General features: G+C 46.6%; 1 protein-coding gene across 2 annotated transcripts in view; it reads right to left on the minus strand.

Annotated features, from left to right (window-relative positions):
- The window catches only part of msps (msps cytoskeleton-associated protein 5), a 113264-nt gene that overhangs the window by 52260 nt on the left and 37277 nt on the right, over positions 1-23727 (minus strand). For both annotated transcript variants that reach the window (XM_075689613.1, XM_075689614.1), the window contains exons 13-16: positions 17677-17805; positions 12496-12738; positions 10381-10590; positions 7098-7220 (exon numbers count right to left, since the gene is read on the minus strand). In XM_075689613.1, the coding sequence (XP_075545728.1) occupies positions 7098-7220; positions 10381-10590; positions 12496-12738; positions 17677-17805 (705 nt within the window). The remainder of the gene's footprint in view (positions 1-7097; positions 7221-10380; positions 10591-12495; positions 12739-17676; positions 17806-23727) is intronic.

Consider the following 23727-nt stretch of genomic DNA (forward strand, 5'->3'; position numbering starts at 1 on the left):
ATAGCATTCAGGCAAGAGCTTGTCTTCGCTGTTCCATGATGAGGCTGTTTAGACATGTTGGTAAGACATGAAACAAAAACAAAAAAATTAAGCACACAACTAGACGAGGACAGTCAAAGAAAACAGGAGACACATGAGCACTAGTGTGTCTGCCTTCTTTCACTGTCCTCCTCTGGTTGTGCACTTAAATGCTTTTTGTCACTGTTCCCATTGTCGCGCGGTTAGTGCGGCGCGGGGCACGAGCACGCAGGGGCGGACCGACACGTACCACCTCTTGCTTAGACGAAAAGGGAATGCCCCTCCTTTATTGGGCCCGAACATATATATATACACACACACACACACACACACAGGTCACAGGGGGCGCCACACTCTGGCGCCCCCTGTGACCAGGGCTGAACTATGGCGACAAACAGGGCTGAACTATGGCGACCTCTACACCCATGTGGATGCATGCGTGGGTTGCACTTGGCGCCATAAACAGATTTGTTTTACAAGTTTTCACAAACATGTCCTACGTTCTGCTAGACAGCAGCAGTACATAGCAGCCGGTTTCGGTTTACTTCAAAAATTTTTTCTTTGTGTGCAGTCATAAATTTGCAGATGAGATTGCCCTGTTCAGCAACACTGGGGACGAGTTATAATAAATGATTGAAGACCTTAACAGAGAGAGTGTAACAGTAGAGTTGAAGATTAATATGCAGAAGACAAAGATAATGATCAATAGCCGGGCAAGGGAACAAGAGCTCAGGATCACCAGTCAGCCTCTGGAGTCTGTGAAGGAGTACGTATACCTAGGTCAATTACTCACAGGGGACCCTGATCATGAGAAGGAAATATACAGAAGAATAAAAATGGGTTGGCGTGCAAACGGCAGGCTTTGCCAGATGTCGACTGGGAGCTTACCACTATCATTGAAAAGAAAAGTGTACATTCACTGCATTCTACCGGTGCTGACATATGAGGCAGAGACTTGGAGACTGACAAAGAAGCTTGAGAACAAGTTAAGGACTGCAAAAAGAGCGATGGAACAAAGAATGTGAGGCATAAAGTTAAGAGACAGGAAGAGAGCAGTGTGGATCAGAGAGCAAACAGGGATAGCCCATATTCTAATTCACATTAAGAGAAAGAAATGGAGCTGGGCAGGTCATGTAATGCGTAGGTTAGATAATCGGTGGACCATTAGGGTTACAGAATGGATGCCAAGGAAGGGAAGCGCAGTCGAGGACGGCAGAAGACTAGGTGGGGTGATGAAATTAAGAAATTCGCAGGCGCTAGCTGGAATGAGTTGGCGCAGGGCAGGGGTAATTGGAGACCGCAGGGAGAGGCCTTCGTCCTGCAGTGGACATAAAATAGGCTGCTGGTGTTAACTGCTGCTCCAATACCGCATACTATATGGTGTACGTGGTATTAAAGGGTCCCTGAAATGGTTTGAACAAATTTTATGGACACGTAGGGCACAGCCACTCTTTATACAGGGTGTTGTGGCGTCGTGCAAGTGAAGACTCACGTCATGCCGAAGCTCAGATAAAAAAGACGCCGGGTGCTCAGCATAGAAGAAAAATTAGACATTGTTCGTGCTGTTGAACATGACATGAAGAAGTCGGCGCTGGCACGCAACATGGGTCTACTGTTGACTACGGTGTGTGGCATTTGGAATGTGAAGAAGTTGCTCAGCAGCGCTGCTGCGACCGCGAAGAGATGTCGGTTGCGAGGTTCGACTTTTCGCCATTGTTGCCTCTGTTTTGTCGAAGTGTCGCCCAGCGACAGTGATAAGGAGGACACGGAAACCGACAGCACGGCGATTCAGGCCCGACAGTGGCAGAAGCTGCGCATTAAGTCATGCTCACAAATGCAATCGTCGCGACGAGAACAGCACCCCGCAATGAAAAGGTGCCCCGCGACTTCTGCTATGCTACCGCACCCGCGCACGGAGAATATGCAACACTAACGAAAAATTTTCAATGCAAGTGTTTGCCAAGAAGAGGGGGCTGGTTGAAAAGTTGGCTCGCAGCTTCAGCAAGTTTGAGGCCGCTGTCGTCACAGCTAGGCTGCCGCGGCATCAAACGAAAATAACACTTGTCGCACGAAGTAAATAAATACTGCATGTTTTTTCCCCTTTCATCACACTCTCTCTTCCGTTTTTGACAAGTAAGTGGGCGATCTCATGCTATTTCGGTTAAGCATTACTGCCGTTTAGTGCGTACTTTTTCAGAGCTCCTGCCAACTACGGTTTAACGAGGTTTCACTGTACTTTTGCTAATATTGCTGAGAGATATCGCAATTTCAAGTAGATATCAGGATTGTTCACATCTTCAAGAGTACGTATATCGATTTTTGTTTGTAGTATAGGGCAATTATAAGTGTACAAGGTTATCTTTATGGGATTGTGTAAAAAGTTAGTTGTGTCCCAATATATATATGTTTTTCATAGTTCAAGTATATACAGGTACTTGGCGGTCTACGAACCGCTATATAAGCTACAGCACAATGCTTTTCATGAAAATTCATTACACAGTAGAGTGCATGCAAAATCCCCATATTTTGCCTTTGTGTAGGATATAGCTCAAGAACTATAGCAACTACATAAATACTAGTGACACACAGTAAAACCCACTTATAACAATTTCAAGTGTGACAAAAATTCCATTGTTATAACCAGGTTGCACAAACAAAAAAGAAAAAGAAAAAAAAAAGCAACTTCGGGGATGGCAGAGCTGTTGGGAGAAAACTATAATGGAGGGGAAGCCAGTTCCTCTCCCCGCCACCTTCCTCCATCTGGCTATCAATTGTGTTGACTTTAACTGTAACTCTGGTTCCTGCACACTACGATAACGTGTAACAAGCGGCGGCTGTCGGCGTTCAAGAATGGCAGTGCTACAACAACTAGAAAGAGGGGGTTACGGGCGGCAAGTGACATGTGAGCTCTGCTGAGGCATCACTTGGGTGGCCCCAAAAGGAGCCTTTTAAATGATGTGAGAAGGTTGCCGTGGCAGCCTCTCAGCTTGAGAAATCCAGAAGAAACGCTGGGGTTAGATTGCCACAAACATCTCGTCCTGTACTTCTCGCTCGCTTGCATGAGAAAGCCCCCTGTCCGTCAGCCTTGCTTGCTTTACGTGAAGCTTGCCGACATCCTTCTCCAAGGCATCGAGGTGCTCCATGTAGTGCAGCGGAAGGTCCCTTGCGAAAACGAAACCCCGGAGGGACTGAATCATCTACAGAGCTTCGTGCGAGGCAAACGTTAAGGCAGCCTGCCCTATTGAGTCATTGCTAACGTTGTCATCATCACTGTCTCTATTCAATGCAGGCAAATTTGCGACGATTGCCTCATCGGTTAGAAGTTCTGATGTTTCTAATGCGTCGTCTGCATGTAGAAACTCTTCCTAGTCCTGAAGCATCCTTGTCAACTGTGGACCACTACTTCAGTGGGAGCTTTGCAGGCTTCGTATATGCCACTGCTGCCTTGGACAAAGCATGTTTTCCTAAAGCAGTTCCGCACCATAGAAGCACTTACTTTGGACTACACACCAAAGATAAACTGCACGGCCATCAATAGATTGATCTACAAGTCAGGTTGCTCGCCGTTTATCTGTGTGGTCATGTCCATCAACAAGACTAACTTGTTCAGGAAGCAGCAACGATACATGACGTCGGTGTCCATGGGCTGCAAATGTGGAAGTTTCTTTCCTGCCGTCGTGTTTGGCAGCAGGAAAGAAACTTCCATGCTTGAGAGCTTAGGCATAGAGTCGTGGGCACTACAACTATCTAGGATGAGCGCCACCTTTCACTTAGATCGCTCAATACGTTGATTTAACTTGAAGAGCCACTCACGTAAAAGTAGAGTCATCCATGCCTTGCGTTTGTGACGGTAGTGTACCGGTAACCTGGCAGCACCATCGAAGCAGCAGTGATTTTTAATATTTCCCGATGACAAATGCAAGGCACTTGTCGTTCCTGTCCATGTTGGTGCACAAAAACACAGTGAGGCACGCAGCTTGCTGTTTTTTGTTGCCCTTACATGCGTCAGCTTTGAGTACATACGCTTTGGACGACAACACCTGGAATAACAGTCCTGTTTCATCACCATTATTAATGTCGATGTCAGTGTAGTTGTCGACGATACACAGCAGCATTTTCTTCACCCACTTCTGCTTTGCCTCCATGTCAAGTGAAGCTTTCTTGCCAGTGACGGCTTTGTAAACAATGCTGTGCTTCTCTCTGAAGAGCTGTACCCAGCCGCCACCGAGCTGGAAGTCCACATTGTTGATGGGTAAGGCAAACTGCTTCACCTTTGTGGCCAGAATTAGCCCAGTGATGGGCAAGTTTATGGCACTGGCACCAAGAAACCACTCGTAGAAGGCCTCTTCCACCCCCTAATAGGCACCTTGTCGAACTTCTCTGCCGAGTGCAGCCCGATTGTCGACACTATCGGTTGCGATAGTTCATACTTCTTCATCAAGTCGCAGACTTTTGCTGTCTTTGTAGCCCATCAAGATACTGCGCTTTGTTTCCAAATGTATAGCAGTGGACTTTCTTTGAAGCTCCGGCGTTCGTGTTGTCTTTCTCTCCTCGTCCTTGTTCAATTGTGCGCTGGAACTATGTTTCACAATGCTAATCATAACCAACTAGCCCAGCTGTTCATACTTAGCGACTTTTTTTTCACCGCCAACGTCGCGCATTGCCGATGATCAGCGGGCGGATCAGCCATCTTTCGTTTCAGCGGCGAGTCAAACGAGGCAGAGAAACCATGTGGCCAGGAACGACTTCGATGCAACCAACAAAGACATGCACCAGTGACTTAATCCATTGGCAGAACTGTGCAGATGGAAGGGCCAACCAGCAATCGGGGAGCAGCAGTGTCAGTGCAGTTGGCGCGGCCCATTCGTGTCTGGAGGGGTGGAAGGGCGATGGGAGAGAGGCACACGAGGCTGGCGATGTGGAAAAGGCAGGAAAACGGGTTCTATTGTATGAGCGCGCAGCAGCTGTTGGAGTGGCGAACGAGGATGCAGCGGCTCGAATTTCTTTTTTTTCCTTTTTCAAGGATTTCGCATTCCATTACCTTTAGGCACAGACACCCAGCTGCCAGACCTCGTTATAACTGATAATGTGGCATGAGGGTGCTGTACTAAGTGGGTTATTTCACCATAGAAAACACAAAAGTTGATGGTGCAGCAGCTTCTTGTTATAACCAATATATTGTTGAAACCAGTATTGTTAAAAGTGGCTTCGACCATATTTGAAATTTGCTTGACAAACTCCATAAATGGGTGAATTTTCTTCTAGTAGGAAGCTTTGAGAAGCGTCGCCCTTTAAAGAAAAAGTTCTACCTGTAGAACTGACGCAGTAAGTAACTAAATGATGCCATAATTTTTTACTGTTATGTCCTAGTAGACTAACATTGTGCACACACTAGCACAGAAAGCACAACTTAGTTATCAGTTATGCACGGGAAGTATCAGTGCTTCCTGCTTCTCATAGACATTTTGTTTTTTCATATGCGTGTGTAAACCTGATTCAGGCAAGTTATGATTGTTTGTCATGAGCACACCGTGCCACAGAGGCAATGCCAGCTACATGCGTACAACTTCCCATAAAAAATTACACAGAAGGCAATGACGGTTACTCAGTAATGCTGTTGATATAAATTTGCATCGGAGGATGAGGTTTTCGATGGCTTTGAATGAAGTGCAATAAATGTTGATTTACTGCACCTAAATGTGCTCCGAAATGGGTAAGTTTGTCATGTCATAATGAGTGCACATGCATGCATTGTTCAATCATGCCAACAAAGTGCAAATAGATGAGTTGCATATACTGATGAGACTTGTATATAAACTTCTTTCTTTGGAATTTGCAAAATGCAGGGGTGCGACATATACAAAGGTGAGTCTTATAAATCTGGAAAACACAGTTTAGTCGAATCCACTTATAACAATATTCAAGTGCCACGAAAATTCCATTGTTATAACCGATGATTATTACCGGGTTGCATGAAAAAAAAATCTAAATAAGGGGCTGGCAGAGCTGAAGTGAGAAAACTATAATGGTGGGGAGGCCAGGGCCCTTCCCTACCACCTTCATCCATCCGGCTACTCGTTATGTTCACTTGTTTACCTGCTTCCTGCGCACTCCGATCACGTGTAACAAGCTGCGGCTGCTGGCGTTATGGCAACTGCAAAGAGGGGTCACGGGCGGCAAGCAATATGGGAGCTCCAACGAGAAATCGCCTTGTGGAGCCAAAAGGGGTCTTTTAAAAATGTGAGAAGGTTGCAGCGGCAGCCTGTCAGCTTGAGAAATCCAGAAGAAACGCTGAGGCAAGATCGCCACAAGCATCTCGCCATGTACTTCTCACTGGCTTGCATGAGAAAACCCCATGTCCGTCAGCCTTGCATGCTTTACTCGAAGCTTGCAGACATCCCTCTCCAAGGCTTCCAGTAGCTCTACGGAAGCTTTCTCATGAGAACAAAGCCCCGGAGGGAGGGACTGAATCATCTGCTATGCCTCCCGTGAGGACAACATTAAGGCAGCCTGCCCTACTGCGTCATCGCTGCCGTTGTCGCCGTCGCTATCCAATGCAAGCGTGTTTGCAACGATCGCTTCATCAGTCAGAAGCACTTACTTTCCAAATCTATAGCCGTGCGCTTTCTTTACACCGGCAACGTCATGCATTCCCAATGATCAGCGGGCGGATCAGCCATCTTCCATTTCGGTGGAGAGTCAAATGAGGCTGAGAAACCACGCGGCCAGGAACGATTTCAGTGCAGTTCACAAAGATGAACGCAAACGATTAAAGCTGTTTGCAAAACTATGCTGAACGAGGATCCAGCGAGCAATCTGGGAGTAGCACAGTTTTTTTTCTTTTCAAGGATTTTGTATGTCACTACTTTTCGACATAGACACCCAGAAGTCAGACTTCGTCGTTATAACTGATAATGCGGCATCGAGGCATTGCAGTAAGCAGGTTATTTCACCATGAAAAACACACAAAAGTTGATGGCGCAGCAGTGTCTCATTGTTATAACCGATATAGCGTTAAAACCGATATCGTTACAAGTGGGTTCAACTGTATATCCACATGGCATGGCTATAACACTAACCTTGAGGGCCCTTTCAAAAGCGATTCGCTGTTCTTTCAAATTGTTCACAGACAGCAGGGGACTCATGTCCACCTCCTCCTCCTTCCGAGATGACTTGCCAGAGCTCCCGGGCTTCACAGGCATCTATATTCCAGTCAAAAAGGCAAAAAACAACGACACATGTAAATACTAGCACGGCTAGCATCTCAATTTGTTCATGCAAAGAGAAAAGATTTCTAAAGCTCCTCTCGTTTGCTTACCGCTGATCCAAGGCACGAGTGCTGCTATGCGCATTGGAAGAAAATATGAATTGCACAGTATGTCAAGCAGTGGCCTCGTTTTTCGCTGTACTTGTCCACATACACAAACAAGAAAACAAAGACCATCCCAACCTTTGTCGATGTGCTTACGGTTGATCCAAGATAGGAGTGCCTCTGTGATGTTCAATTAGAATATGTAAGCTTACATTGAAATGCTAGTGCGTGGCCAAATCATTCCACCTAAAACTACAGATAAATTAAGCTAGACGTCTCAGATGCCATCACGCACATAATCAAATGGCTAGATGCCTTTACTTACCTCTGAAGAGCAAACCAGAACCAGGGAAGGTAATAATTCAAGCATTCTCTTATCCCCCTAACATGACTGACCTGCCCTGGCTACTGCTCAAACTACTGACAAAGTGTGAAAGGGAGTGGAACAGAACTGCTACATTATCCCGACCCAGGATTGCCCACAAGAAACTCCTTGCGTTATCCCTGCAACAAAATGGACAGCTTACTAGCCACACCAAATGGCATGCACTCAAAAAAAAAAAAAAAAACATGTAATTAACAAATTAGCTTCTTGTACATAGTACCGTATTTGCTCGCACAATGAACGCACTCTCGTAATGAACGCACCCCTAACTTTTCTACTGTGTAATTCCCCAATCAAACGGCCGTGCTGCAGTTTTTTTCGGAAAGACTACAATCTGACTCTCACACATGCGATTAAAGCAAGCGCACTTAATGCTTAACGCACCCTTTTCGCCAGTGCCAATGCAAAGGTACCTCGTAAATACTAGAGAGAGAAAGAAACGCAACTGGCGCTCTGCAACATACGCAGTTTACATATTTTACACTGACTTAATAGAAGAGCGCATGCGTGCGGGATGCGCAGTAGGGAGCGGCGCACGGAATACATGAAGTAAAGAAGGGGCGGCCGGCACTTGAATGGCATAGTGGTCATAGTAGGGCATAGTGGCGAATTCATGTGTCTGTGACTCACTTTTCCACCTGTCTTGGATTTCGAAGTGTGTGATGGGCCTTAAGTAGAGTTATACACCTGCTGCGGGACATAGAGAGTTTACCTGCTCACAAAACAGAAATGCTGATCAGACACAGATACACTTTGATATGCCGATGAGCAGGACGGTTGAGGAAAGACGCACACAGCGTGCTTGTCAAAACAGGTGTGGACTTTAATGTGATGCTTGCAATAATGGCAGATGGCTGGAAGTGGCTGCAAGGACTAGCTGGGGTGTGATTGGAGATCACTGTTGGGAGCGCACATTGAGTTTCGCCGTGCATGGTTGGCCTAGGTCACGCCGACTTTGCGCGGCTGACGCGTTGGTTCTTTATTCTATGGTAGAACTACAATGTGCATGAAGCGGCCAGCGACCTGAACAGCAGGTCTGGTGGTCCCAATGTAGAGTAAAGTTACGGTTTGCAAACAGTATACATGTGTTTGCACTGCAAAGATAAGTTATCTTATGCATGTTACAAATCATTACAGTCTTACTTTTCAATTTTTGCCGTTTCGAAAATATCTATATGAAATTTACCCCACATAATGAATGCGCCCCCCAACTTTGCTTCATTATTGGGAAAAGTGGGTTCATTATGTGGGTGTAAATGGTATTCTTGTTGAAAAATTCTTTCATTTATAGACAATATGAAGAAGTGAAGGCACTAAGACACATGCTGTCGCAAGTATTGAGCACATGTGCAGACTTGCTTTTCTTGTCTGGCAGGCAACGCAACTTACAAGCTTGTAGCCCACTTCCCAGTGACTCTGAAAAGAAAGTCCTTATGCATTTCTTACTAATAGATTTTTGCTGAGCATGTTTTATGTCAGCAACTACTGCCTTTAAAGGGACACTAAAGGCAAATACTAAGTCAAACTAAAGTGATAGATTAGTGCTTGATAATCTCTGAGGCGTCAATATTATCGCGAACAGGGCCTTAATAATCGAGAAATCGAGGCAAATGCAGGACATGACGAGATTTTCCCGGTACATTCAAGCACATGCCCAATGACGAAAGCACTCCTAAGTTAAACTGTCACTAGTACTCAACTACTCGTTGCAAAAAACATCCTTGTATTGTATTATAAGAAGTAAAATGCTACTTGTCCAGTTCCATTTCATGTTTAGAAGAAAGAACTCATTGAAATTACTGCTGACAACGACGCAGGCGGTCGAAAGGTTTCGTTTTGGCTCGGCTCTACGTTGCCCACCCTTTCGCATTTCAGTACTTTCCCGATTGCATAGTGCAGCGCTGATTTTGCTGGCTCGCGAAACTCGCACAAACTGCAAGTAGCAGAGAATTCAACTTCCATGCGATATCGCGGGATACCCGAATGGTCTACGGCACTTGACCAAAAAGAAGCTGCAGCGGCAAATCCGCCGCGACTGTCTTGGCTCGGTGCCGCCATCTGTCGGGCGCTGTTTTACTCACTGATGGCCGCAAAGTGCGGTGATGGCGTATGCAACGTCAGTTGGTGGCGGCAGATTTGAATTTTGAAAAAGGTATTCGGACACAATTTTCTAGTAAGCTTAGTCCTTTCTTGGCATGAAACAAGTGTTGCAAGGTTTCTTGAACGGTATTTAAACAGGCCACCTCGACTTAGTATTTGCTTTAGTGTCCCTTTAAGTGGCATCATATTGTTACGCGACGGACGAGTCAGTAAGACGAGCAACTATTTACAGGCTATATTTACATTCAACCAAACCTTTTTTTAAAGCTTAACCACATTAACTTGCCTTTTACACAAAGGGAAGTCCCTCGATATTGTCGTTATCTATGTTCAGAAAACGTGTATGGTGCCCTACGAGGCCTGCACAGTAGTGGTGATGGATGCCGACAGCTAAACGCTGTTTTGGGTGGGGGAAAGGGCCTATAAAAATGCACCACTGCCAAAAACCCTGTTCTCACTGTACACATGTACTGCTCCTTGCAGATTACCACCTGTGCTTCTGCTTGATTACTTAGTATGGTCACATTGCCAAACCACGATAATACTTTTTTTTTACGCCACGTACCTTGCTCCTCGAGCTGCTCTTGTGCAGGCGGCCGCCGGCAGTTCCCCCAACAGCACCCTGTTCCTCCTCAGGTGTGACCGCCTCAGGATGATTGGTCGGCTGTGCTTGGGCAGCCATCGGTGGCGGCGCAGCCGCCGCATGGGAGCTTCCGCCCCTCAGAATGGTGGCCTTGCCCTGGGGCGGAACCTTCGCCGGAAGCTGCGGCCGGACCTGCGCATATTTTTTTTACAGAGCACTGCGAGTGAGCAATGGTTAAACATAATATTTACCACAAGCTTTTCACACCTAGAAGGAACATACTTATCGAATATGAAAGTTGGGAAATAAGATGTAACTTGACCTTAATAACTGTTGGTAATGCCAGTTCTGGCATTTCAGAACTTTGAGATGTCACGCTAAATTCATGTCACTACACAATGTCAGCAAATTTTCCCCAGTATGATGACGTTGCTCATAAATAAACAAGAGTGCGGTGAGTGTTTCTTCTGGCTATGCTCATGTGTGGCAGCCCTAGCAACCACAGAAACGAGATGAGCCAGCGTATCACAACTTGTCTACCACTTGGGTACTGGAACCAAAGCTAATTCATAGAAACCTGCAATATAGTTAATTTGGAGGCTCCGATGCTTTCCAGTATCTTTTCAAGGGTCGTGACCTTCACTTAATGCAAAAAGTAACAATTAAAAAATGTCATGTCGGTACTCGTTTAGCCCCTTCACTGCCACTGACAAGATAACTCACCATCACAATGAGCATCCTCTGGTGCCGTTGACAAGTTCAATTCGTTGTGGATATTTGGTAATTTTTGCCCATATGTAAGTGTTCACTTCCTTGTAATTTTGACAAGAAAATGATACACAATGAGGTCCAAAACATTTTTTTTACTTCTTAAATTTTTTTCAGAATTTGGTTGTGGCAGTTAATTGGTTAACGGTCAGAAGCATCTAATGCTGCAAGCATTGTAAACGCCTCGGTCAATGTGATGGTGGGCAGCCATCAACAGTCATGGTTTCCCAGGCGACCTACTTGTTATGCAAAACAAGTCCAATGCTGCTTCAGTGGGCTGACGAGAAATGGCATATTCCTGCACACAGCTTATTGTTTCTAATGCATGCATTGTTACAGTAAAGCTAGACCACACAAACAATGCTGACACAAATTCTGTGATCATACAATTCCGTTGTGCGGAACAATGCAAGAATTCCAACAATGACTGCTTCATGCATGAATTTCATGACTGAGTGGTTTTGCAAATGTGCCTAGTGACCACAATGAAAAAGTGGGTGAGAAGAAACTCAACATTTCGAACTATTTTAATCAACGGTTCAATCAAAGGTCATCTGGTCAGGTAACATGATAAAGATGTTGCAGTCACCGACCAAGCCAAGGTTAAAAACGTTTCAAAACCCATCCTTGTTCACACTTTTGCGTGTGTAAAAACAGAACGCCCCCCGAGTTCCGAAACATCCATTTTTCACTTAGGGTTGGTCAGTGACCACAACTTTTTCAATGAAATATTTTGTGCAGTGCCCAATGTTTTTAGTAATATTTCTGTTTTGCAATTTGCATACATGCCCATTTCCTCAAAACTGGCAGCACTACAGTAACATGATCCCATTTTCACATCAGAAAGACGCCATGCTCAAACACATCGGCAGAATCAAGCCAATCAAGAGTCAACTTAAACATATGTTGTTTGTTGTGCTGAAATGGGTGCATCTTCAGAATTTGCACGCAGCTGTTCAACAGGATCGCTAGTAGACGTGAGCAAAAGCTCATGCCAGCAGCAGGAGGCAGACTGCTGCCTTTCACTCCCCTGCCAAGGGGTGGTGCATCCACTTGGCTTTGTTGCAGTTTTACAGTCAAGCTGAGTATGTGTCACTTGCGTCTCTGGGAGGCATTTATCACAAGTGCGAAATCACTGTTCTTTGCAGAGCTCGAGTGTGGAAATGAGAGTTGAGCAGACCGTAAGCAATGTTCAGCTGAAGCTAATACTCTTGCCTACGGCACTAATGCTGGGTAAAACATCACTGCAAAAATGTACACAGACAAACTATTTCAACTCAGAGAGTGCATTAGAAAGGATGAAAAAGGAGGAGGCATGATGCCACCCACCTTGTCCAGTTGAGCCATGACTAGTGTTTTGGAGGAAGCCTTGAGCTTGGAAGTGGCCCGTGCCATGGACTCGTAGCCAAGGTGAAGCATGCACGGAAGGAGCAGGTCCTGAGCCTTCTTACGAACCTCTCCACTACGGTCTTCCAGGCACTGGTAGAGCTGGGGCAGGCACGATGCAAGCTCTGCACCGGGCACTCCCTTGGCGTCGCATGCACCCAGCCGCTCTGCTAGCCAGCCAAACAACTGCAAGAAACAACAGTCAAGGTGACAGGAAAAGGAAGGCCCTGCGTCATACTTTCCGACAGCATACTTCCCTCTTTTGTTTGCATTGAAGAGCGAAGATCGTTTTGAGTATGCGAAAAGCAAAAAAAGAATAGGCTCCCTGCCACACAGTCTAGGCACAGTACACAACAAGCCATGCATCCTGCTTCAAAACAGTCTTTGCTGGGGTACTTTGTTCATAGGTAGGAAAGAGAATAGTGCAAACAACATAGAAAAAGTAAAAGAAAAATATTATTTTGCACATATTCGTTTTTTAAAGTGACTTCCTCCTTTTTTTTAGAATGTGCCCACTGTACAAAACAAGTCAGCGAAGTTACATACAACCCAAAAAATAATGCAAGGGCTTTCACATCCCAAAGTCATGGCACGTGTGCATGTGTGTGTGTGTGCATGCGTGCTTCAGGAAAGGGGGGGGGGGGGGGGGGGGGGCTTCATAAAAATTTTTACCATTTGCAGTTCTTCAGCATGCACCGAAATCTCAGCACAAAAGCATTTCCAAATCATACACCCTGTGATGCATTTGTGTACTGCAAGTGCCAGAAAGAATCGCAGGAGCTGGAAACACATCATAGTTGTCATGTTTCAGACATGACTCATTGGAATGCAGTCACAGTAGCCAGAAAACAAAACAGTGACATTGTGTTACCAGCACAACACCATAGCCCTCAAGTCACTGTAGTAGATATACAAGGCCCACTAGGTTGCTCTGTGGTTCAAGCAACCTTTAGTCAAAAAATTGCTAGTGTTACCTCTGCATCTGTTATTCTAACTGAAAAACTAACGCCTACAGCTACTGCAGTAATCCAAATAGCAATGGCTTTAGCTCTAGGTGTGGTTCACACAGTCCTCCCCAGTGCCCATCTACTACCCCAACAAAGTGCCCTAGTTACAGTGCCCTTTATAACAGTTAATTTCGTCTATTTTTTCCTGGCTTCATTGTCTGTTGGCTTCATGTGGCTCTAAAAGAGCAACATGCTGTTATTCACATAACAAACCTTTGCTGGAGCACAAAACATAATGTAAGCAGTAAAAGAAATGGCTACTCCCGAGATTCAACGGCTGCAACCAGTGCTTTTTGACGTGCCCCTGCACACCACCATTACGTGTATCACTTTTGTTTTGGAGTCTAAACAAAGCCCCCCGAGCAAGGTTCACGCATGAATGGGCATGTGTTATGCGGTCACAGGATATGAGGACGGCTGTGTCTGGCAGAGAAAAGAATCTGTAGAAAACCATAAAAGGAAAGAAAGGCAATCCCGGGATAAATCAGCTACCAAGATGAACTAACAATCCAAGCTACAAAAGAAGAGAAAAATAAAATAAAGGGCAGGAAGGTTAAGCAGGTTGTGCCTGCTTTGCAACCCTGGTTGCAAAAGTTCAGAGTTGATTTTATTTATTTACTCTAACGGCACAAAGTGTTGCAGAGAGGAGCGGGAAGAACATACACCCACATATACACACATACATCATATGATAGAGTTGGTGAAAATTAAGAAAAAAAAATTATGCACAGCTCTTTTTTTTTTTTTTCAATTGAAAGTTACACCACTGCTCCACAACTTGTCTGTACAGTCAAACACTGATAAAACAAAGATAAACACAAGGAAATAAATCGAAGATGTTTCTCACCAATATCAGCTTGTAATGAACAACTAGGTTCAACAGTTACTTAAAGAAATTATCTAAACCTGAACGGACAGTGTCAAAACCTACAACATTGTGGCAAGATGGTGCAGGATCTTCTAAGGCGGTGTTTGCCATCAATCTTCATTTTTTTTTGCACCTTTTCTAGCTTAGCTTATGAACGCTTCTATCACTGTGATAGTGGATCTCTTGGTATTGCAGAAGGATAATTTTACGCTTACAGCTCAAATTATTTCTGAATTCAATGTCCCTTTAAAAGGTGGCTAAAGAACTACATACCGACCCCGTTAGAATGAGACTGCAGTGGCCAAGAATCAAACCCACAGCCTTGTGCTTGGCAACGAAATGCATACCTGCCAACATGCAAATTCGCAAGGTCCCACGAATCAGATACCGAATGCGAGGGGAAAGAGCAAATTTTTAACAAGTCTGCCCTGAGCATGTGCCTTTTAAGGAATACACACGCTAATAACCTTTAGATACAGCCCAAAACAAACTTGGAACCAAAAGCACCGATAAGGAACACATTGCTTTTTTTTTTACCACAATTACTTTTCTGTTGCCAATATCACAGCTTCCGTAACAAGTCTGTATAAACTTGCTTGAAGCAAGTACCCCTCTTGGGTCCTTTCACCATTAGAAGATTCCCAATGGAAGGTTCATGGAAGACGAGTTAACCTTGAACATGAGCAGAGTTTATTTTTTGGAGATATTGACGCAACATTCATAAAACAAGCTCGAATTCGTAAACATTATGAAAAATTTGGAAGAGTTGGCAGTTATGAAAATGCAGAGCCTATAAGCTGCCACAATAGATAGAGAGGAGGAAAGTTTGCATTACTGTATGTGCAATATCTACACACCTGAAACCAGAGAACATTGTTACCGCATTTACTCGAATCTAGGCCGACCCCAATTCTAAGCCGATCCCCTAAAGTCCGAAGCCAACAAAAAAACATATATTACAAAAAGCGAGGACAGCGTTCACAAAATGCAAACAGCATTTATTGAATCTGAACATGCAGAGCTCATTCAACGTCGTCGTCGCTGCTGGACTCATCGCTGTCTTCCTTGTCACTGTCGCCTTCAAACAGTGCACTATCTTCGGTACCGTCAAACGCATTAGATATGCTGCACTTTTTAAAGGTGCGCACGATCAAAGTACCTGGGATGTCGTCCCACGCTGCAGCTACCCAGCCTGCCAGCTGCGATAGCGATGCACGTTTGATGCGGCCTGTTGCCCTAGCTTTTGCTTGGAGCACTTCTGTTGTCACTGGAACGGCAGCTGCTCTCTGCATCTGAACAAAGTCGGCCAAAACAGTCTCCATTTCGTGGTGACGGCCTTTCCTTGTTCCGCTAAATGCCATCCTCATTGCGGCACACGCAAAAAGCTGCTGTCGTTGTCCCCTCCAACGACGGACGTTTTTCTCGTCGACGCCGAAATCCCACCCAGCTTGGAGGATCGACGATGCCTCTGTGGCTATCACAACTTTTCGCTTGAAAGCGACACTGTAGTGGCATCTCCTACTTGGTGGCATCACGATAACACCACGCCGCACACCGATACGGCCGACACGACACAGGTCAAAATGGCGACCTCGCTTGTGTACGGTTGGCTACTGGCACGGCTAGTAACGGCTGCGATACTGACTTTTCTAGATAGCGCTAGCTATGCACCATATTTAGCAGGTTCAATGAAAAACTAGCGCGTTTTTTAAAATACTCGAATCTAAGCCGATCCTAGCGTTTGGAATATGATTATTTGAAAAAAACTATCGGCCTAGATTTGAATAAATACGGTATGTCACGGATAAAAAGGCGACACCAGTGACGAAGTCAAAGTGGAAGAACCTGCCATTTCGAAGCCTGTACGGATTTCTTGGTCAGACTAATGCAGACAAGAGTCACTTGTCACTTTTTATGTCAAGACAGGATATAGAATTTTTGCTGCGCCCTTGACTACAAGCGCCCGGCACCCTGCCAACTAATGCATCGTGCACACACAACAACCCAACACAACACATAACACACACCCCATCAAGACTGAGGAGATTTAACAGGAGAGAGTCACACGGTTGCCTATGTTAGTGTAGTTGAATTGTGGGGACTGATGCCCCCGACTACAGTGCCTGGTGCTACTAGCATAATGGAGGGCTACAGATTACTTTTGAACACTTGGTATTCTTCACTGTGTGCACCCAAATTCAAGTGCCAGAGCATTTTTGCGTTTTGACTCCTTCTAAATGCGGCTGCTGCGACTGGGAATCAAACTTGTGCTCAGCGGCAGAACGCCATAGCCACTAAGCCAACACGTCGGATTAGCTAGTGAAGTGAATGGTTGTTGTTCCCTATTCGGCATGCCTAATTTCTTCAAACTACTGAACAGCTGAAGCTCAATAACATTTCATGCATTCAAACAAACACTGCGTACACTTAATTTTGGTCTTCCGGTTTGCTTAGTATGCTTTGTTTGTCATTTGCTACTGGTTTAAAGGTTTAGTTTTTAGGTATTCTTTGTGGCATATTTCTGAACATACCCTCCAGGCACTAGATAGGGAATTAAAAAAAAAAAGTATGTTTTGCTTACAATTTGCAATTTTATTTATGCACTTGCATTCTGAAATTGTTGCTACGAAAAAAATTTTTTTCTTAATCTGTGGGGCCGCAAAACTCACCAAGTGTGGGGTCCTGTCTGTATATCATTTTGCTTGCACTTAATTGAAATTATTAAAGGTTTGATTGATTCATTGATTCAAGGAACTAAGGTGTAGCCACCAAAAAGTTACCTTGCCGTTGCTAGATCAGTTGCAAGGTGTAGCTCTCTTATTGAGCGCAACTTCTGACAGGGGCCAGTGTATTGGCGAGACCAGATGGCTATCATGGAGAAATTCAGACTTGCCACGGTGGCTCAGTGGTTATGGCATTGCACTAATGAGCACAAGCAGTCGTTGATTTGATTCCCGACCGCCACAACCACATTACGAAAAGGGGTGGAATGCAAAAAAGCTTGCGTACCGTGCATTTTTTTTTTTTACCACAGGTGGTCAAAAAAAAATTAATTCGGAGTCCTCCACTACGACATACTTCATGACCCTCTGTGCAGTTTTGGGATGTTAGGGCCCAAAATTTATCTCCTACAGAAATTTAAAGGCTTTTTTTTAAATTTTATTCTTCCAAGGAATAACAAACGAGTGTGCATCAACAAATGTTGATCCAAGAGTGCAAGACAACTCGACAGAAAATCAAAGGGCTCACCTCACATCGAAGCAGGGGGTTTTCTGCCTTAAGCGCGTCCTTGAGCATCTCGTTTTCAAAGAAGGTCCCCAGGTTGGCATGTGAAGACCACTCGTTGAGGCAGGAAAGTGCAGCCGCACGAACCATGTTCTGGTGGAAGGGCAAGCCGTCAACGTATTTTGTGTGCGTGTCATACTTAGCCAGAAGACCATGGCGTGCGGCTTCGCATAACACCACAAACACTGGTACAACTTTCAGTACAAGTATAAACTCATTATGAAGCGCCCGAACGACAAGGAACAAATTCCCTATTCGTTTTCTGCATGCGCATTGGCAGTGAAGTCTCTCAACTATAAGATGCTAGTGGCTTAGGTGTATATAAAGCGTGAAACAGCTTCCCACCTTTAGCATTTTAAATCTATCGAGGGGCTTTTATGCAAATTCTGCTAAATAACAAAAACAAAAAGCTACTTATTACTTCATAAATCTTATACTAGTGTACAACCCACTGTTTGCCATGGTTGGTCACAAAACCAAAGGTACGCAAGTTAGTCTTGATATACGATTTTGCTTTCCTCATACTTTTAGAGTCACTTATTATGTTTGCACTGGGAACAATATGGCCTATCTCGTCATATTGTCACGAGAGGAAAAGCCAGTCAGTCAGTTCTAAGCGAACAGCCGTTTACAGTTCGTGTTTGCCGCAGCTACCACGCACACTTCTTTCTCGACCTCTAGCGTAACTAGTGCGTGCCATTACCCCTCCCTCCAAAAAAAAGAAGAAATAAATAAATAAAGTTGGGGAGATGTTAAATGCCACAAGGAAAAATAAAAGAAAGGAGAAAGACAACGAACGAGACGACAGGGGCCGCATCACAAAGTTTGTGGATGAGAGTCAGCGCGAAAGGTAAGGCTTCATCCTGGTAACATGAACAATGTCAGAGGAACGTGGTCTACGGGAGTGGTGCGAAGTGTCGGCTGGAATAACTTCGTAGTTGACAGGACTTAGACGACGCCAAACTAGGTAGGGTCCAAAGTATCGGCGCAATAATTTTTCTGACCGGCCTCGTTGACGTATAGGGGTCCAAACCCATACAAGATCTCCCGGGTTGTATGTGACGTCTCGATGGCATATGTTGTATCGACGAGCATCTTGACTTTGGCGGGATAGAATTCGTTGCCGCGCAAGGTGCCGCGCCGCTTCGGCACGCTGAACAAAGGCGTCTGTATAGGTTGTGGTAGGTTGAGACGAAGTTGGTAGGAGCATCACGTCGAGCATAGTGGTGACGTCGCGACCGTAGACCAGACGAAAAGGAGGAAACCCGGTGGTTTCTTGTAAGGCAGTGTTGTACGCGAATGTCACATACGGGAGCAGTTCGTCCCAATTTTTATGATCCGTGGCAACATACATGGAAAGCATATCCGCAATCGTTTTGTTGAGACGCTCTGTTAAACCGTTAGTCTGCGGGTGATACGCAGTTGCCGTACGGTGCACTGTTCCGCTCAGCTGCAGAATGTCTCGGACCAACTGGGCAGTGAAGGCCGTACCACGGTCTGTGATGACGACAGCGGAAGCACCATGTCGAAGGACGATATTTTTGATAAAGAAGTTAGCAACATCTGAAGCAGTAGCTCGCGGAACGGCTTGTGTTTCGCAGTATCGAGTGAGGTAATCGGTGGCGACGACGATCCAGCGGTTATCAGCCGAAGACTTGGGAAATGGGCCAAGTAAATCCATCCCGACTTGTTCAAAAGGTGAGCAAGGAGGTCGGACAGGCTGAAGCAGACCGGCTGGTTTTAGTGGTGGAACTTTGCGGCGCTGGCAATCTCGACAACTTCTGACGTACTGCTTCACGGTTTTTGTGAGTTTTCGCCAATAGTACTTCTGCTTGATCCTCGCGAGAGTACGCGTGAAACCAAGATGCCCGGACGTTGGTTCGTCATGGCATGCACGTAGAACGTCGTCGCGGAGAGTAGCGGGAACAACGAGCAGGAAAACGGCTGCCGTAGGGTGAAAGTTCCGCTTGTATAGGATGTCGCCACGTAGGCAGAAAGAGGACAAGTGGCGCGCGAACAGCCGTGGGGGTTGTGGGCGGCGTCCTTCAAGGTATTCAATCAAGGGCTGGAGCTCGGAATCTTGGCGTTGCTGTTGAGCAAGGTTTAAAGACGGAAGAGTGCAAAGAAAACCAGAATCGTCGTCAGTATCTAGTGGTGCGGGTTCGACGGGGGCGCGGGAGAGACAGTCGGCGTCAGTGTGTTTCTGGCCAGACTTATAGACGATGGTCACATCAAATTCCTGTAACCGAAGGCTCCATCTTGCGAGACGGCCTGAAGGATCTTTGAGATTCGCCAGCCAGCAGAGAGAGTGGTGGTCGCTGACGACACGGAAGGGGCGTCCGTACAGGTATGGGCGGAACTTCTGGATAGCCCATATGACTGCCAGACATTCTTTTTCAGTTGCTGAGTAGTTTTTTTCAGCAACGGACAAGGTTCGGCTGGCATACGCAATAACGCGCTCAACACCAGCTTGAAACTGTACGAGTGTCGCTCCGATACCAACGTTACTAGCATCAGTATGCACTTCTGTGTCAGCCTCGGTGTCAAAGTGACCAAGGATCGGTGGTGTCTGTAGACGTCGCTGAAGGTCGTGGAAGGCGTCGGATTGTGCTGGGCCCCAAACAAATGTGACGTCGTTCTTGATGAGTCGTTGCAAAGGTTCGGCAATTTCACAAAAATTCGGTACAAAACGGCGGTAATACGCGCAAAGCCCTAAAAATCGGCGGACATCGTGTTTTGTCGTCGGTATTGGGAACAGAGCAACTGCCAGGGCTTTGTCAGGGTCAGGGCGCACACCGGTGCTGCTGACAATATGACCTAGAAATTTGAGCTCCTCGTAGCCAAAGTGACATTTTTCGGGCTTCAGGGAGAGGCCGGCGGTGCGGATAGCTTGAAGAACCGCCTCAAGCCGCTGGATGTGTTGTTCAAACGTGGTGGAAAAAACAACTACATCGTCTAAGTAGACTAAACACGAGTTCCACTTGAGGTCAGATAAAACTGTGTCCATCATGCGTTGAAATGTGGCCGGAGCGGAACACAATCCAAAAGGGAGGACCTTAAATTGATAGAGACCGTCGGGTGTTATAAACGCCGTTTTTTCCTGGTCCCGTTCGTCAACTTCAATTTGCCAGTACCCACTACGTAGATCCATTGAAGAAAAGTAACGGGCATGTCGCAGGCGATCCAAGGAGTCGTCAATTCGAGGAAGTGGGTAAACGTCTTTTTTCGTGACCTTGTTCAGTTTGCGATAATCGACACAGAATCTTAGTGAACCGTCTTTCTTTTTAACTAATACAACAGGTGAAGCCCAAGGACTTGTCGATGGTTGAATGACATCATCGTCGAGCATTTGTTTCACTTGATGACGAATAGCATCCTGTTCTCTTTGCGACACGCGATAAGCGTGTTGGCGAACAGGTTGGACGGTCGGTTCAGTGATGATTCTGTGTTTGATTAAAGAAGTCTGTTTGACCTTCGACGTGGTGGCGAAACAGTCGCTAAATGACGATAGCAGAGTAAGGAGCCTCTCCTTCTCGTTTTGGTCGAGCTGTGGGTTGACGTTGATGTGACTGGTCAAGTCCACATCGCTGGGTTCCGGAATCGAGATTGTCGTTACCGAAGCACAGGCGTTGGACTCGGCCACCGTTTCAAAGTAGGCCATGGTGGTATGCCTCGCAAAGTGTTTGTATTCGCCACTGAAGTTCGTAACTAGAATCGTGGTTTGCCTATGTTGGAGCTCTACGAGACCTCGTGCGACGCCGACGTCGCGATCCAGCAATATGGTGAGGTTACCTTCGGCGATGCCTATTCCTAGTTGTTATTGAGGGCATTCAACGAGGACGAAGATGCTACTTCGAGGCGGTAACGTCACGCAGTCATCGACCACGCGTAAAGCCGCGCGGTGATGTTCATCCGCCACATTCGAATCCGAAGAAACATAGTTAGAAAAAGTCACGAACAAGTCACGAAGGTTAATGATCGCCCCATATTCCTGGAGAAAATCCATGCCCAGTATAACTAGCCGAGAACACTTGGGCAGCACAAGGAAAGACGCTACGAAAGTCGAAGTAGAAATTGCAAGTCTGGCGGTGCATCGTCCAATGGGTGACACGAGGTGTCCTCCGGCCGTAATCAGATGTGGGCCGTCCCACGCTGTCAGCACCTTGCGTAGCCGAGTCGCCAGTGAGGCACTCATAACCGAGTAGTCAGCTCCCGTATCTACAAGTGCAGTTACTGGATAACCGTCGATTGAAGCAGCAGCAGAAGTTTTTTTTGCAGTTGCGAATGAAGGCGTCAGTGGTACGTCGCGAGGGGATGGCGTCGGCGGAGGATATTTGACGGTTCGCATGACAGCGGCCTCACCCCTGGAGGTCGCCGTTTTCAGTTTCCCCGGCGCGGGCTTCCACCGTTGACTCCAGCGGAATCAAAGGCGGGTCGAGCACGGTTCTGTGACGCGTACCGACGAGGTGAAGGCGACCGTGACTGTCTTCGCTGTTGGGCAGGAGGAAGCCGGTTACTTTCTAAGTATTTCTCGATTTCGTGCGGGCGTTCGCCATAGCGCGGGCAACGGGCGTCCGGATGGTATCCCCGCAGACCAATCCGTCGGTACTGGCAATCGCGATACATGTGACCAGCCTCCCCGCTGTGATAGCACAACGGACTGTTGTCGGGGGCGCGCCATACTGTAGATTTGCGCGGACCAGGATGAAAGGGTGCTGGCGGATTCGTGCGGTGGATTGGACTTTGGGAGCGTCGAGAAATCCCAGCAGGCGGCTGCGAAAAACTGCCCGTCGACGGCGCGCAAGCCCGAAGAGCATCCGCGTACGAGAACGTGGGGGGTTCGGGTCGTGTTGGTGGCGAGGGATGAACCACTTTTCCGATTTCTTCTCGAATGACATCCGTAAGAACCGCGGCACTAGGAGGTGTCGAAGCCGATGCATAGGACTTTTGCAGTTCTTCTCGAACAATTTGTCGTATTAGCTCGGTAAGTGACTCCCTGTCATCATTTGCAGGTACGAGAGAGCATGCAGCAGTCATGGTGGTCTGGCGTTCATACTGCGAGAGCCGCTGCCGAAGCATACGTTCCATGACTGTTGCCTCACGAACGAACTGAGAGACTGTTGCAGGAGGATTACGCATGAGGCCCGCGAAAAGCTGTTCCTTTACGCCTCGCATTAACAGACGCACCTTCTTGTCTTCTGGCATTAGTGGGTCGGCCCGACGGAACAATCGCGTCGTGTCTTCGACGAACATGGCGACGGTTTCGTTTGGCATTTGGAACCTCGAAGACAGTGCCTGTTCGGCTCTTTCTTTCCTTTCGGGAGTGCAGAAGGCTTCGCATAGCAGTCGGTAAAACTCCTGCCAGCTGGTAAATGAGGCTTCGTGGTTCTCGTACCATACCCTCGCCGCGTCTAAAAGGGAAAAGTAGACGGTCTTCAACTTACGGCGATCGTCCCAGTCGTTAAAGGCGGCGACCCGGTCGAAATGGTCCAACCAGTCTTCAACGTCCTCAAAGGCGTCGCCATGGAACGGGTTAGGCGTGCGAGGCGCGTTGAGAATGCATGGTACGGGAGCATTTGGGATCACCTCGGTTTGGCTTGCGGTAGTTGTTGACATCTTCCTCACGGAGCTTGCCAGGGGACTGTATTGCGGTGGAAGACCTTGGAGGCGACGGCTGCTTCGATAGATTTCTGCCGTCCCCGAGGTACTGGCGTCGGTAGCTTCTGGTTCAGGACCCGTAGGCATACGATGGATGCGTACCCCGCACCTCCACCAGTTTGTCACGAGAGGAAAAGCCAGTCAGTCAGTTCTAAGCGAACAGCCGTTTACAGTTCGTGTTTGCCGCAGCTACCACGCACACTTCTTTCTCGACCTCTAGCGTAACTAGTGCGTGCCAATATTGTTCCCGATACCAGGCGATGCCGAATGGCACCAATGGCACCAACATATACCAGATATATGTCCGTTGCGGTTTGACCAAATGGCTTGTAGTGTACAGTTTCAGCACTTGAGTGT

The sequence above is a fragment of the Dermacentor variabilis genome, chromosome 4, assembly GCF_050947875.1.
Source record: "Dermacentor variabilis isolate Ectoservices chromosome 4, ASM5094787v1, whole genome shotgun sequence".
NCBI classification, from domain to species: Eukaryota; Metazoa; Arthropoda; class Arachnida; order Ixodida; family Ixodidae; genus Dermacentor; species Dermacentor variabilis.